At 40.4% G+C, this 13128-nt stretch overlaps 1 protein-coding gene across 6 annotated transcripts in view; it reads right to left on the bottom strand.

Moving 5' to 3' along the window:
• Nucleotides 1-13128, bottom strand: part of DLGAP1 (discs, large (Drosophila) homolog-associated protein 1) — a 504110-nt gene that overhangs the window by 80966 nt on the left and 410016 nt on the right. For all 6 annotated transcript variants that reach the window (XM_014938662.1, XM_014938666.1, XM_014938663.1 and 3 more), the window contains one exon: nt 12613-12853. In XM_014938662.1, the coding sequence (XP_014794148.1) occupies nt 12613-12853 (241 nt within the window). The remainder of the gene's footprint in view (nt 1-12612; nt 12854-13128) is intronic.

The following is a 13128-nucleotide window of genomic DNA, read 5'->3' as shown; positions in this document are numbered from 1 at the left end:
TTGCTCCACCTCATTCTGCTGAGCATGATTGCAACTGTGCTAATTGTGGGGGTGGAAAGAAAGATACAGCCACTCCTTCTGTCTCTTCTGCTTATGAATGTGACAGAAACAATCTTGACATTGGTTAAAAATCAGATTTTCTTGTGCTGCAAATTTGTCTGCTACTATAGCATAGGGAAAGTGTAAATATTTACCTCACTGACATTTGGCAGGATCTTATCTTTTGTAGCAGCATAATGGAAAAAACTCCATAACATTTGCAATGATTGCCCAGAAATTATATTTTGCAAACCATTTCTATATTATTCCCTAGGGTCTAGTTGCACGATTTAGGCTTTTGACAGAAAAAGGACTAGAAAAACTTGTATTTGTGTCTTCAAAAAAATATCATAAACGGGATTTCACCAGATTCATGCTCCTGACCCAGATCTTCTGGTTGTAAAGGCACCGGCAGTGAAACAGAGGAGCCAGATGTTTCTGTGACACCAGATGTATGGAAATTTTGAGCTGATTCTACAATGTTGGCAGCTGAGGACACTCAGCACCTTTTACAATTAGACCCTCAATGAGAAAAGTTTGCAGGAAAAGAAAGATCTGTCTCACTTTTGCAGCTTAATAGACTGCTCCAATATGCAATATTGTACTTAAATATTAAAAAATGTATCTGCAAAACAGATGGGAGAAAGAGTTCACTTGGTGAAACCCTTGATGATGAAGTGCGAACTCTTCACTTGATGAAATTTCAACATTGTTGCTGTGGTCCCACAAATTCCCACAGCTATTTAATCTTTCTGTCCAGTGCCTACCCTTATCTGTCATATTCATTATTTTCCATTCACTAGCTTTGCTAGCCTTTTGAATGCAATAAAGGGATTCTGGACACCATTAATTTGATGACCATCTTATATCCCTCTGTATCTCCTGCCTGCAGGAGAACTGGAGACCCACCACAACCAGAAAACATGTTCTAAAATAAGTCTTAAAAAGTGGCTGCCCTGGGGGATCACACAACACCAATAAAGCATGCTAGACATCACACCATCTCCATCTAGTCTACGGACCAAGGAATAAAAAGAAGAGAAAGCATTTTGGAGAAACTCAGTTTAAAAGCTCTATGCATCTATTTCTCAACATCAACTATTCACACAGGGAAAGGTGTTACTGACTATGTTTTGTTGAAATGAATGATTTTTGAAGTGCAAGACACATTTCTGTTTTATGAAACTATTCTGGACCTATTTTGCCACTCAGAATCAGTTTCTTCCTCATGCTTTTTCGTCCCCTTTTGTCACTTCTCACCTTTTTTCCTTAACTGTCAAACTCTTTGCCCTTCAATGAAAAGAAGTATGTTGAACTAGGAAAAAAAATATAATATTAAGAATAAACACTGTTTTGACTCCTGCTTATTTACAGAGATATGTTTTCTCCATTGGTGTGTGTCACCTGTAGGGTGGACTATTATATTTTATTAAATAAAAAAAACAACCTCCCGCATGCTTTCAGGCTCTGTACCCCTTCATCCTACACCTATTACTCAGTCATTCCACCCAAGCTCTCAGGACATAGGACCAGTCTTTGTACTCAGCACGAGTCTTCTCAACTACTTTAGTCATACATGCTCTCCTTAAGGGAGATATATATTTACATTTTCAGTATGTATTGACAGAAACAGGAAAAGACTCTGGACTGCAACACATATTTGAAGTCCAGAAGGGGGGATGACTGGGATGGTAAATCAGATTATGGGAGGGTGTTCTCATTCATAATGCCACGTGTAATCTGTGGAAGCATGCAACACCAGAACAGATGTTGATGTGCTGCACGTTGCAGAGTTGGTGTAGAGAAGGACTGCCCCATGGATAACTGATGTGAAGTTAAACACAACAACCCATTTACACGAAATGACACTCTACATTTTTGGGCGAATGTGATGCAGCATTTTGGCTGTGGATAATGTCCTAGAGGAAGATTTGGGAAGGGTGAATGTTGGTATTGGAAATCTTAACTTCTTAACTTAACTTCTTGCCCTTATTTGTCTTCCTTTTTCAGAAAAGAGAATAAGCATTTTGGCCTTAGCTGTGCATTAATATCGCATTTAACATGATCCAAGATCACAAAGAGGGAAAGAGATGGTGAAAAGTGATATGTATAAGGACAGAACCAGATCCCTTGGAAGTACCTAGCAAGCCAATAACTGACTTCATCTAGATCAGAGCATGCAACCTTGCAAACCACACTATCAGAGCCTCCAACACAGGCACAATGCTTCCCCTCACCCCACCTCCATCCTTCTGGATACCTTCTTCCCCCGCTTCCTACCTTCTTTTTTTTTTTTTTTTTTTTTTAAAGAGAACAAGGTAAAATGTCACATGAGAGTTCAGGGAGCTGTGAGATAAGACAGCGTAAGGCCACAGCACCAGGCGACAGCTTATTCTGTCACTTGGGTGTAAATTACCCTTCAGGCAGAATGGAAAGCAGCAGATTTTCTCAGAACTTCCTGGGGCAGGCCCTTTTTTTTTTTTTTTTTTTTTTCTAAAGAGACAAATGGTAAAATGTCACATGAGAGTTCAGGGAGCTGTGAGATAAGACAGCGTAAGGCCACAGCACCAGGCGACAGCTTATTCTGTCACTTGGGTGTAAATTACCCTTCAGGCAGAATGGAAAGCAGCAGATTTTCTCAGAACTTCCTGGGGCAGGCAAATTGGGGCTAGTAGTTCATGGATAGGTTGGGTTTTATTCATAGCTTGTTTATTTTTGGTCTACTAAGACCCTGCCTTTTTTTTTCCGCCACAGATGTACATCATTTTATTTGATTCTTAGCTAAGTTCAGGAGAAGAGACTTGAAAGAAATTGAGAGCAAGGAATTTCAAAACAGAAATAGCCTGTTTTGTTTAAACAAAGAGTCTGTCAGCATTTACTTTGTTATACTATTACAATGTTCTGACTTCCATCTAAGTCTTCCCAGAGGGATACAGATCTACATTTTACTTTAGCTAAAGACAGAATTAATTTGAAAAATCATTACAGCAAAAAGAGTGGTTATCAAGCCACCATCATCTTGACTATGCTGAGACAAAAAGTAGGCATCTTTCTCAACAGAACAAGCAAGAGATCTGTCACAGAAGTGGGTTCTCTGATATTATTTATTGTTATTTTTTCTCCTCTGATAGCTTAGCTCAAATCCTTGATCAGAACAACTAGGAATTGTTCTGCTCAGATGGCTTACTGCATTTTAAGTGGAATGCAATTTAACACTCTCCCATCTGACCAAAGCCAAATTCAGTAAGGGAAAACAATTTCCAAAGACCAACACATCCATTTCCCCCTTGAGAGGCCAGACAAAGGTTGCAGCATTAGAACAGATTACCAGCATCTGCCTACCGTGTGCCTTTGATAAAAGGGACTATTAGACTGTAATGGCAGCTAGACTGTCCCTCTTTGCAAAATAACATTAGGCAGTTTCCAGATCCCAGTATTAGAGTTGCATTGTGCTCTGTTATTGAGCATTGTAAGAAACAGTGCAGTAAGACCAGTGTAATAGCAAGAAAAAAAAAAAAAAGAGCAAATCACATCTCTCTGTATACTTCAGAGCTTCTGTAATTCTTTTTTAATATACAGATTTCTTTGCTGCCACATTTCCTTTGGGTTTATCTGTGGTTTTACTAAATTAAAAAGGCAGTCTCTGTTTCAAAAAGTTCTTAATAATGCACTGACCCCATAGTCCACCATAGCTTCAAAGAGCCAATTACTGTTAGACTGTTGCAAAAACACACATTTAGGAAGCATGAAAATGTGTAATTATTTACTGGATCTGATACCTACTGCATCACAGCTGAGCTCTGAAATGGGAATTACTGACATGATGAAATATAACGGCTCCAAATGAATTGCTGTAGAACAAGAGGGGCCCTGCAGAGCTGTACTCATTAAACCCACTTATTAAAAAATTCTTAGTTTTTTTTAAAAATCCAAACCCACTTAGTCAATTTAAAAAGACAGTCATTACCAAATATCTCATTTGTAACATCTTGGAATATGCTATGGTTCAAGAGAGATTTGTAATTATTATATCTGAGGACAACCAAAATATTCAGGTTTGTCTTAAAGGAATGACGAGGAACTCACTGCAGGTGGGTGGCAAAACATTGCCAAAGACTGGACAGTAGCACACACTAAAAAGAACAACCTGAGTTATTTTTACACACGGGATGTATTAATTAAGCACAGCCCCTTCAGGAAAGAGGCCTAAGTCTTGCTTCCCAAAAGATAACTAGCTAAAAGCAACCACATTAGTCTTTTTTAGGAAAATGGCAGGAACTATTACTGAAAATGTGATCACATTATATAAATTGGGGCATGTCTTCAGCTTACTGATTCAGCTCATTTCTGTCACCACCATCACAAAAACATTGCATTGGAAATAAACTAGAACAAAGAAAAGATTCAGGTCTTTGTTGTATTTCTCCATAAACTGAAAATTGAATTATTTGTCCTGCATTTGTTACTGGCATCTCAGATAAGGGATAATGCATCCTTAATGCTCAGAGTTCTGTTTTTTTAGACCAATGACCAGTCCCTGAAACCAAAATTTTGGAGAAAGGTTGTACTGTCCTCGAACAATATGTAAGTGGAAACAGACTGTGGGTTTATTTTATATTCTGCTGCACATTCTACTCAGTAATTTGTGATTAAGCCAGCACAGCTCTGAGGACCCTGCTTCCTTGTAATGTAATCCCAGGCATATCTCAGAGGGGGTTGGTTCCTACTCCTGCTAGCAAGTCAGAAAACTTTGTCCCCAAAACCACAGATGCCCAAATCTGCCAAGTCAGAGATGTTGAAGTCAAATCAGCCTGGCCCTGCACCTGAGCTCACTGTTAGGACACCAGACCTAAGCTAGACTGCTGCTTCTACGTGAGGTAGACCTGTCAGCCAGCCCAAGCTTGATGGCACAGGGTAGACTTGCTTTGTGGCAATGAGCAGAAGAGACGATTGATTTAGCCACAGCTGCTTGGACTGTGGTAAAATCACTGAGGTTTCATGTTTGTTTATAGGCTTAGAAAACAGTTAATTCTCAGCTAATGAGACTTGAGGCATGCAGTGCTCAGTCAACACAGCAACCTTAAATTAGTGTTTTGCTTGTACTACCCTCCTGTATATTTGTTACAGTAAATCAAGTGGCATTTTGTCTCAGCTAGGCACTGGACATCCTGGTGCTTTAATATATGCAGACAAGCATGGCTGCAGGCTCCATCAGGGGTACTTACACAAAGTACATGCACAATGGCAGGAGTGGGGTACACAACTGTGGGGCCAGGGTTGTCCCACTGCATTACTACACCGGGAGTTTTCCATCTAACCAGGGCTCTGGGCACTCCTCCAACAATCTCTGCAAAGCAGTGCATTTGATAACACACGTATATAGTCTGAAGCAAGAGCATAGCTCAAATTCAAACATGATCTGTACTTCTTTAGAGAGAACTATATAAATCTGATCACCTGAAATGATTATCACTTTAGTTTGTGCCGTATAATCAAAGGAAATGAATTAACAGCAGAAAACATTTTGGCACATTTCATATAGACATATGCAGAGGGTTTTCATACAATTTTTCTTCTCCGTAAAGAAATTAAGAAGTGACTAACAGATAATGAAACAGTCCATTTTATGTGACTAATTACTGCATTCTCTTTATTTGTGCTACCAGTAGATAAACAAATCTCCCTAAAAGTCCTTTTCATAGAACGGTACAGATTTCTGTTAAAGATCTCCTTCTCCTGAAAAATCATGTTTTTCCCTGTTTCATTTGAGACTATCAAATCTATCTGTCAGGTGGTCATCCTGTTCCTAGCACCAGAAGAGGCCCGCAGGGCCCTGCAGAGCAGCAGGCTGAGCAGCAGTAAGCTGTGTACCCTTGTGCTGAGGACGGCTGACTGCGTGCCAGGCAGTCTTTGCCAAAGCACAGCTGGCAGTTTGAGGGAGGTGTAGTGCTGGTGAGACCACATCTGGGGTCTGCATCCAATGTGGCATTCCCCAGCATGAGGCATACATGGACATTGACAGGATGAGTTGGGATGGACTCCGTCCATTGAGGATGGAATGTGATGTGCCCATTTTCAGCCTTGGAGATATCCAAGTCGTTTAGACAGCTGGAGAAGTCAACCACACAAGTGCTATCTGAAGAAGACAGCATAGTTTTTCTGTGCTTCTGGAAATGTTCACAAAGTCAGTCAACACATTCCTTCAAGACATTGTAAGGTCACAGGTTTGAATTATTAAGATCTTTCTCATATTCTTACCTCACTACCTTAGCCCAAAAGTTTAGAAGCATATGAAGCAAATGAGGAGTAAGAATACTAATCAAAGACTGATTACCAAAGGGTATTACAAGTCCTTAATTTCCTGCATTTGAAACACATTTATAACTTTGGGGATCATTTTTCACTCCTCTAAGCTTTACGTTTTCAGAGGTGGAAAAATAAATAGGCCATACCCTACAAAGCCCTTCTCTCATTCTTTCTGTTAGAAATTTTTCAGGTTTTGCTGTGCCCTTATGATCAGCAAGTCACCTTGAGCCTTACCTGAAATTGCAAGGAATGAGCACTTTCCTGAAGTGCTGTGAGGGAAAGTGGACTTGTCATAAAGAAACCAAAATCACCAAGCTTCAAGGTGAATGCCACAGGTTGTCTCTCTCCAGATCTGGGCAGTGTCCAGGATAGGACAAAACAGTTTAAATTCAACATTCATAATCACACAGAGAAAAGGGGCAGAACCAGGGAGAATGGCAAAAAAAATGGTGTAATACATTCCACCACCTGACATTACTTAAATTGCGTAACTGTAACTACGAAGTATTCTTAAAGTAGGGGCCTGTGTAATTATTCCAGTAATCCCTGCCTTTCAGTCCACAAGGTTCCACGTGCCTTCAAGACATACAGACTTTACATCCAAAAGGTAAAACGGAATTTATCAAACTTATTTCAGTTCCTCTTCTCAACCGGCACAAAAATACACCACACGTAAACTGACGTGGTACAATCTGCTAAATGTTTGGGTATCATTTCCATGGCTGATTCTTTCTCACGGCTCAGTTCTGCCCCTTCTCAGGCACTTGTTATCAGAGCAATTTCCATGAGTGTTTTGCATCACGCTTTAAGTCAGTTAAAAATGTTCCAGCAAGAGCTCTATTCTGAGTTTTTCTCATTAAAAACTTCCACTGGCTTCATAAACATGGGGGGCTTTTTGTGTGATGTGTAGCTTAACATTCAAAAAGCTGCCTGGTGGGATAGACAAGATGAAACTTGCTCCAGCTACAGTCAGATGCCTCTGCAATTGGAAACAGTATTCTCTCCAAGGTCAGCTCCTCATTAGTGAAGGAAAACATTTTTAAGTGCTGGTTTAAGCAATTTGGTAGCGGATCCAAAGGCAGACTGCATTTCAGGATTACTCAAGGAAACAGAGGAAATGAACCATGTAAATCCTTTGTCGAACAGTTTTCTACACTCTTCAAATCTATTTTAAGGTTCAACATCTGCATGAAGGCCTTAACTTAGTTATATTTCTTCCGACTTTCTGTTGAAATATCTTAATTTTGGAACAGATCCAGAAAACAATCTTAACTTCAACTGGAAAGCAAATTTGAAAGCCTAATTCCATGCTTCTTTTTGAACAGAACAGTCCTTTCTGAAAGGACAGACAGTTCTGAGAAGTCCAAAAGAGCTTGGACACAGCTGGCATACAATCAGTTACAGCTTCCTTCTCCACAGGATTTTATTTTATTTTTGAATTCTGCTGGGCACAAGTCTATTTTTAAAGTCATTTGAATTTTTTTTTTTTTTTTTTTTTTTTTATGGATCAACTCCTCCCCTATAGAAACCCCCTCAGTGTCATTTATTGCTTCTTGCTCAAGACTGTCAGAAGAATTCTTAACGTTTCAGCTTTGCGCGTGAAATGATGGCTCTGGAGAAGGCAAGAATTACGAACAACACGGCAGCTTAATGAAACGAAAGCTGAAGCAGTGTTTCTTCACGCCTAAAATGAAGGGAAAAACCTCGCTTTTTGTTTTCCCTAACTAACTAAAAAGTTCTTGCCCACTAGATGGAGCCTTTTATCTTTCTCTCTCAGAGAGAAAGTGAAAAAATTGCAAAACCCTCTAAACCAGTAACTGCTGATTCACGTGCCTCAACTGGACCAATTCCAAGTACCAGGTTTTGCCACCGGCCAACATTTCAACTAACAAAATTAAAAATGTATGCTTTCCGTTCAATAAATGAACAGCAATTAATGGGAAAAACTAGGTTGAAAGCCAGTAAAGGAAATAGGAGGATGCGCAGACCTTCGAGGAAACCTTCCCGCTGTGTCATGCGTTACGATGTGAGGTTTACAAGGTCAAAGAAGTGGAAAGTTTTATCACTTCACACCTGATCCATTCTCGTTTTTTTTTTTTTTTTTTTTTTTTATTGGCTAGGCAGCCCCTTAGAGATTTGCCACAAAATACCTGACCTCTTTTGGTCAGATGTTCCAATGAATGGAAGGAAAACAGCTTGCTCAGCTGAAGCACCGTAATTAGCATATACTGTGATAACTCTCAGTCTTTCTCTAACCAGCTGGCTACACAGCATGATTTCCTTGGGATTTGTGTTTGTTTTGCTTTTAAGCAGAAGTGTAATATTACTGATAATCACCAGATGGCATTGCTGCAGATAACTTTGATATTCCTGTTTACCTGACTGTACAGAAGTTAGATATTTAGAAAATACTTATTGCAATCTAGTGCAGAGCTTTTGCTGATGTTACTGCTCCAGCTCCATTACAGAGGCATCATTTTCAAATTAAACATGTCCAATGGCAATTATATATTTGCATTCACATGTGCTAATGCCTGAGCCCTCGCAATGTCATAAGATTTGTTTGCAGCAAAGGAACACGCACGGCTGCACAGGCATGGCTTAGAAACACAGAGACAAGAAATCTGGGCGAAAGATGTTATTTAGAACGCTTTAAAATGCCTTTTGCTTCTTAACGGCTGTATTCTTTGAGCTCATTGAAATGATTTATAGACTTTTAAAATTGTTAAAAGGCTACCTATTTAGTGACTGAATCTGTTGGCTGGAGAGTTTCAGCTACAACGGTTGCATCTGCAAATAACCTGGGATCAAATTATGTGATAATTCACACCTCATTAAATTCCTCTGAAGAGACCAAATGATATGGGTGGTAATTTTCAGTGCAGGCTATGGTGTATAACATATGCTGGCACTTCAGAGCTGCTGTAGCTCCCGTCCTTCACAGCCCCCCTCCCAGGGACGGGCCCCGGCACAGGCTGCAGTTGCTTCTGTGGGTCCGAGCGATGCTGAGCCACCAAACACAAGGGTGAATGGGCTTTTTCAACTGCTTAGCTTTCAAGGCATGATGAAGTTGTGACGTGCTAATTGTTTCCCAAATATCCCTATTTCCATACAGAGTGGTAAGATCATATTTTCTCTTTTCATTTCAAAATCCCTCATTTGAAAACAAGGATAAAACTCATTTCATGTGCAAGACGGCCTCATGAACAAAGTCCTTACCTCCAGATACATGCAGAAACCTCACTTTGGTGAGGTCTGGATTTTTTTCCCCACTCACAGTATAATATTCCATCCCGTTGATGACACAGCTTTGTGCCCACAGTCCCATTTTCACACTCGGGCTCAGTTTCAGCCCGATGCAGCGACCCCGCGGCATTGCCGTGATAGCACTAAGACCAGCGCAGGCTGCAGAGGCCACCAGTGGGGTAGTCACCCCACTGAACTCTCTGTCACATCTAGCACATTAGCACTGGATTTATAGTTTGGGCACATCCTCAGGAACTGAACAGCTACACCAGCAGAGATGTATTCCTAATTTCAGACCTAAACCTTCAACTAAAACCTGAGGCTGCAGCCACCATGACATAGGCTAACAGGCAAAGGTAAGTGTGGTTTTTTCCATCGTGCTTGCTTAATATTTTTATCCGGACACTCTGGAAAGCTGTGGGTCATTTCTCTGGAGGAATAATTTTGAATGCAGTGGACATGCATCTCTCGTCTTTTCCATTATCATCAAATTGGCATTTTCCTGGGCTTCCAGCAGTCAAAGAAATTCCCAGTACTAGTGTATGATCACAGCTTTGTGCATTAGTGAATGAAAAGACACGTCCCTGAGGGAATTGCTAATGTTGATGAAGGGAACCTTGTTTGGTTGAACAGGCAGAGGTGTTTTTGGAGCCGAAGAACAGCTCTCTCATTTGGGGATGTTAAATATGTAGTTTAGATGATAACTGCCCTTATGTCTCCACAAAAGCATTTGAAACATCACCTCAGTGGAGATAATTGTTCTCCTTTCTTCACATCTGCCTAGCTGTTGTGCCATTTCCCATTTTATTGAAGGAGATATTAATAGACACCCTCAACAATACCTTTCATGTTATTTTTCTTCTGTCAACCAGCCGCAAGCAACAGCAAGGTAGTCAATATAGATGCTTTTGGATGGAATTAATTAACCTCTAATCCCCATTAAATGGATAGTGGTATGTAAGCCAGGTAGTAAAAGAGACAAGTTGTCTGAAATGCTACCAGTGCAAGGGATGGGCCCTTGGGAGCCCAGGAATTAAAAAATGAGAAAGATAGCTCAGTAAAATTCCTACGGCAGAAAATGGATACCTACAGCAGTCTTTAAATGATTCTATGGATGTCCAAAGAGAGGGCTGCAAATCATTCTTCTCTCTGCATGTAAAGGGGATGACTACAGAAGAAGTAACCCAAGACAGACCCACTGGGTTACATTTTTCAATAACATAGCTTTGTTTATATGATTTTTTAATAAAGCCAGCTACCCAGAGAAGAGACCAGGCCTCTGTGGTTGTACTACGGAAAAGGAGCATAAACAAGAGGCAGTTTTACAATAAGGATTTTCCTCTTTCACGTTTTCCAGTGTTTTTGGCCGATACATATAGCCAACCTTCTCTATCTATACATCATCATCCCCAAACACAGGCATCATATTTCTAAATGAGAGAAAAAAAATAATAAAGATAATAATAATAAAATAAAAGTTATTATCTTCTGGATTATTGATTACAGTTATTTTTATAAGGGAAAAGTGTTAACAAAGCTATTCTCAAATAACTGAAAAACCACTCTGGGATACTCAAGATGATCTAATAAATGCAAATGAATACCAAAAAAACCCTGAAAAATTCCATCCTTCAGCTTTTGCCTCAGAATACATTTAACACAAGCTAATACCGTACAGTGAAGTAACACGTGCCTTACACAAATCCTGTCTTTGTGGTGTGATGCAAACCCTGTGTGTGCATAAGACTACTTTTATAGCAAAAATGTTGTCCCATGAATGCTATTTCTTAAGAGTTAGTGATTTAGATGAGAACTGGTCTGCAGCATTTGCTAAAAATGCTTTGATGTTTGTGATGTACTGCCAATATATTACCAACAGTAGTTAAACTGGTTCCTTTTAGAAAAATCTTGAATTAAGCTGAACATTTTTGGTAAAAGGATTGAAAATGTCCTTTGATGACATAAACCAATTGACAAAGGGCTTTAAAAACATTGGAGTGAGAGATAAGGAACTTACAAGGTATAAACAACTGCACCTGTGAGATAACATACAAAAAGGCAAAAGTTTAGAAAACCGAACTTAAAGAACTGGGAAAAGAGATAGTAGGAACAGTGAAATACTTATAATAGTCAATATTAGTCATGAATATGAATAGTACATGAATAGGAAATGAAGCTTGTGTAAAGCAGTGGAACAGATGCAGAGAAGTCAAAAGAAAGAGGGTGTCTCTCATCCCCCCACAGGGAAGAGCACACACACATAGTGGTTTCTGCCTCTTGCTTTTCTGAATGAGAGAGGCAGATTTTGATTTTGGTTTCTGACTAGCTTTTTCTTCCCCTTAAGCACTAATTTCAGTGACAGCATCTGAAATTCTTCATGGGTGCTTCCAAAAGAAAAGTAACATTAAAATGAATAAAACATTAAAATGAAGGTTTGTTAAGTCTCGTATTTAGATTGAAACCTCTTTCTCTTGCAAGGCTTGAATAGTTTGAACTGCAGAAGGAACAACAGCAGGATGTGAACATGCATGTTTTGACCTGCAGACTTCTTCTTCCTGTCTTCATTCCCACCTCTGAGATATAGCCTAGAGAGCTGTGGCAGTCTCTCCAAGCCAATAAACAACACATCCAATAACTTGTAACTTTTAGGAACGATAAAGATCATCTCATCTTTGTAGAAAAACTCAACAGAGGCACCTTCCTCTGCTGGTAAGAGCCAGCAGAGCTGCTGACTAGCTCTTTTGGGGAGAGCGAGAGGAGACATGACCTTGGACTTCCCTTCTATGTGCTTTTAGCCCAGAATAAATTAGCTTGGATGGAGAAGACACCACAACTGCATCAGCTTTGATCTGTGCATAGTTTTAGCTGGTCCAGCTCCCTGGTGAAACCCAGACTGGCCTTGGTGTCTGACATAAAAAAGCTCATCATTGATCTGATGGAGCTGCACAGTAAGGTACCTTCCCTTTCCACACACACACCCACACATCCCTCTGCCCCCGGATTTCCCTTTTTGTTACTCACCAGTACTGCTCTGGATGGTCCTCACTGTGGTGGTTGTCCGTGGGGGAGATGAGGACCGCAGCGATATGCACTCATCGTCCTGGGAGCAGCCCTTCTCAATGGCTCTGACGTAGCTGTGGCTTCTCATGCGGAAGCAGCCTGGCATGGGCAGATCCAGTGCCTCCACTGCCTGAGACTCCAGTTCACTGAACACTGACTCGCAGACAGATTCAAACTGGCCGTTCACCTCCATCTCACTCACCTGCAGGCAAAGACCAGGTGGGTTCAGCATGACACCCAAACACCAGCCTACCCAGTACAAATGCTCACAAGCTACAGTGGCACCATGGCCAACATCTGTTAGAAGATCCCTTCACACCCTGAAGAACAGGTGAATAGCACATAAAACCACCCCATTTTACAAAGCAACAATTGTTAGGGGGAAAAAAAAATGTACAAAAAGGGGAGACAGAGGCGTTAGGCAGAGATTCACCAGAGTTTAGGCTCTTGATTCCCGTCAAGGCTGGTGGGAAGCTG

Source organism: Calidris pugnax, unplaced genomic scaffold (genome assembly GCF_001431845.1).
Source record: "Calidris pugnax isolate Ruff unplaced genomic scaffold, ASM143184v1 scaffold13, whole genome shotgun sequence".
Classification (NCBI taxonomy): Eukaryota; Metazoa; Chordata; class Aves; order Charadriiformes; family Scolopacidae; genus Calidris; species Calidris pugnax.
The sequence above is the reverse complement of the archived record's forward strand: the minus strand, read 5'-3'. Positions and strand labels throughout refer to the sequence as shown.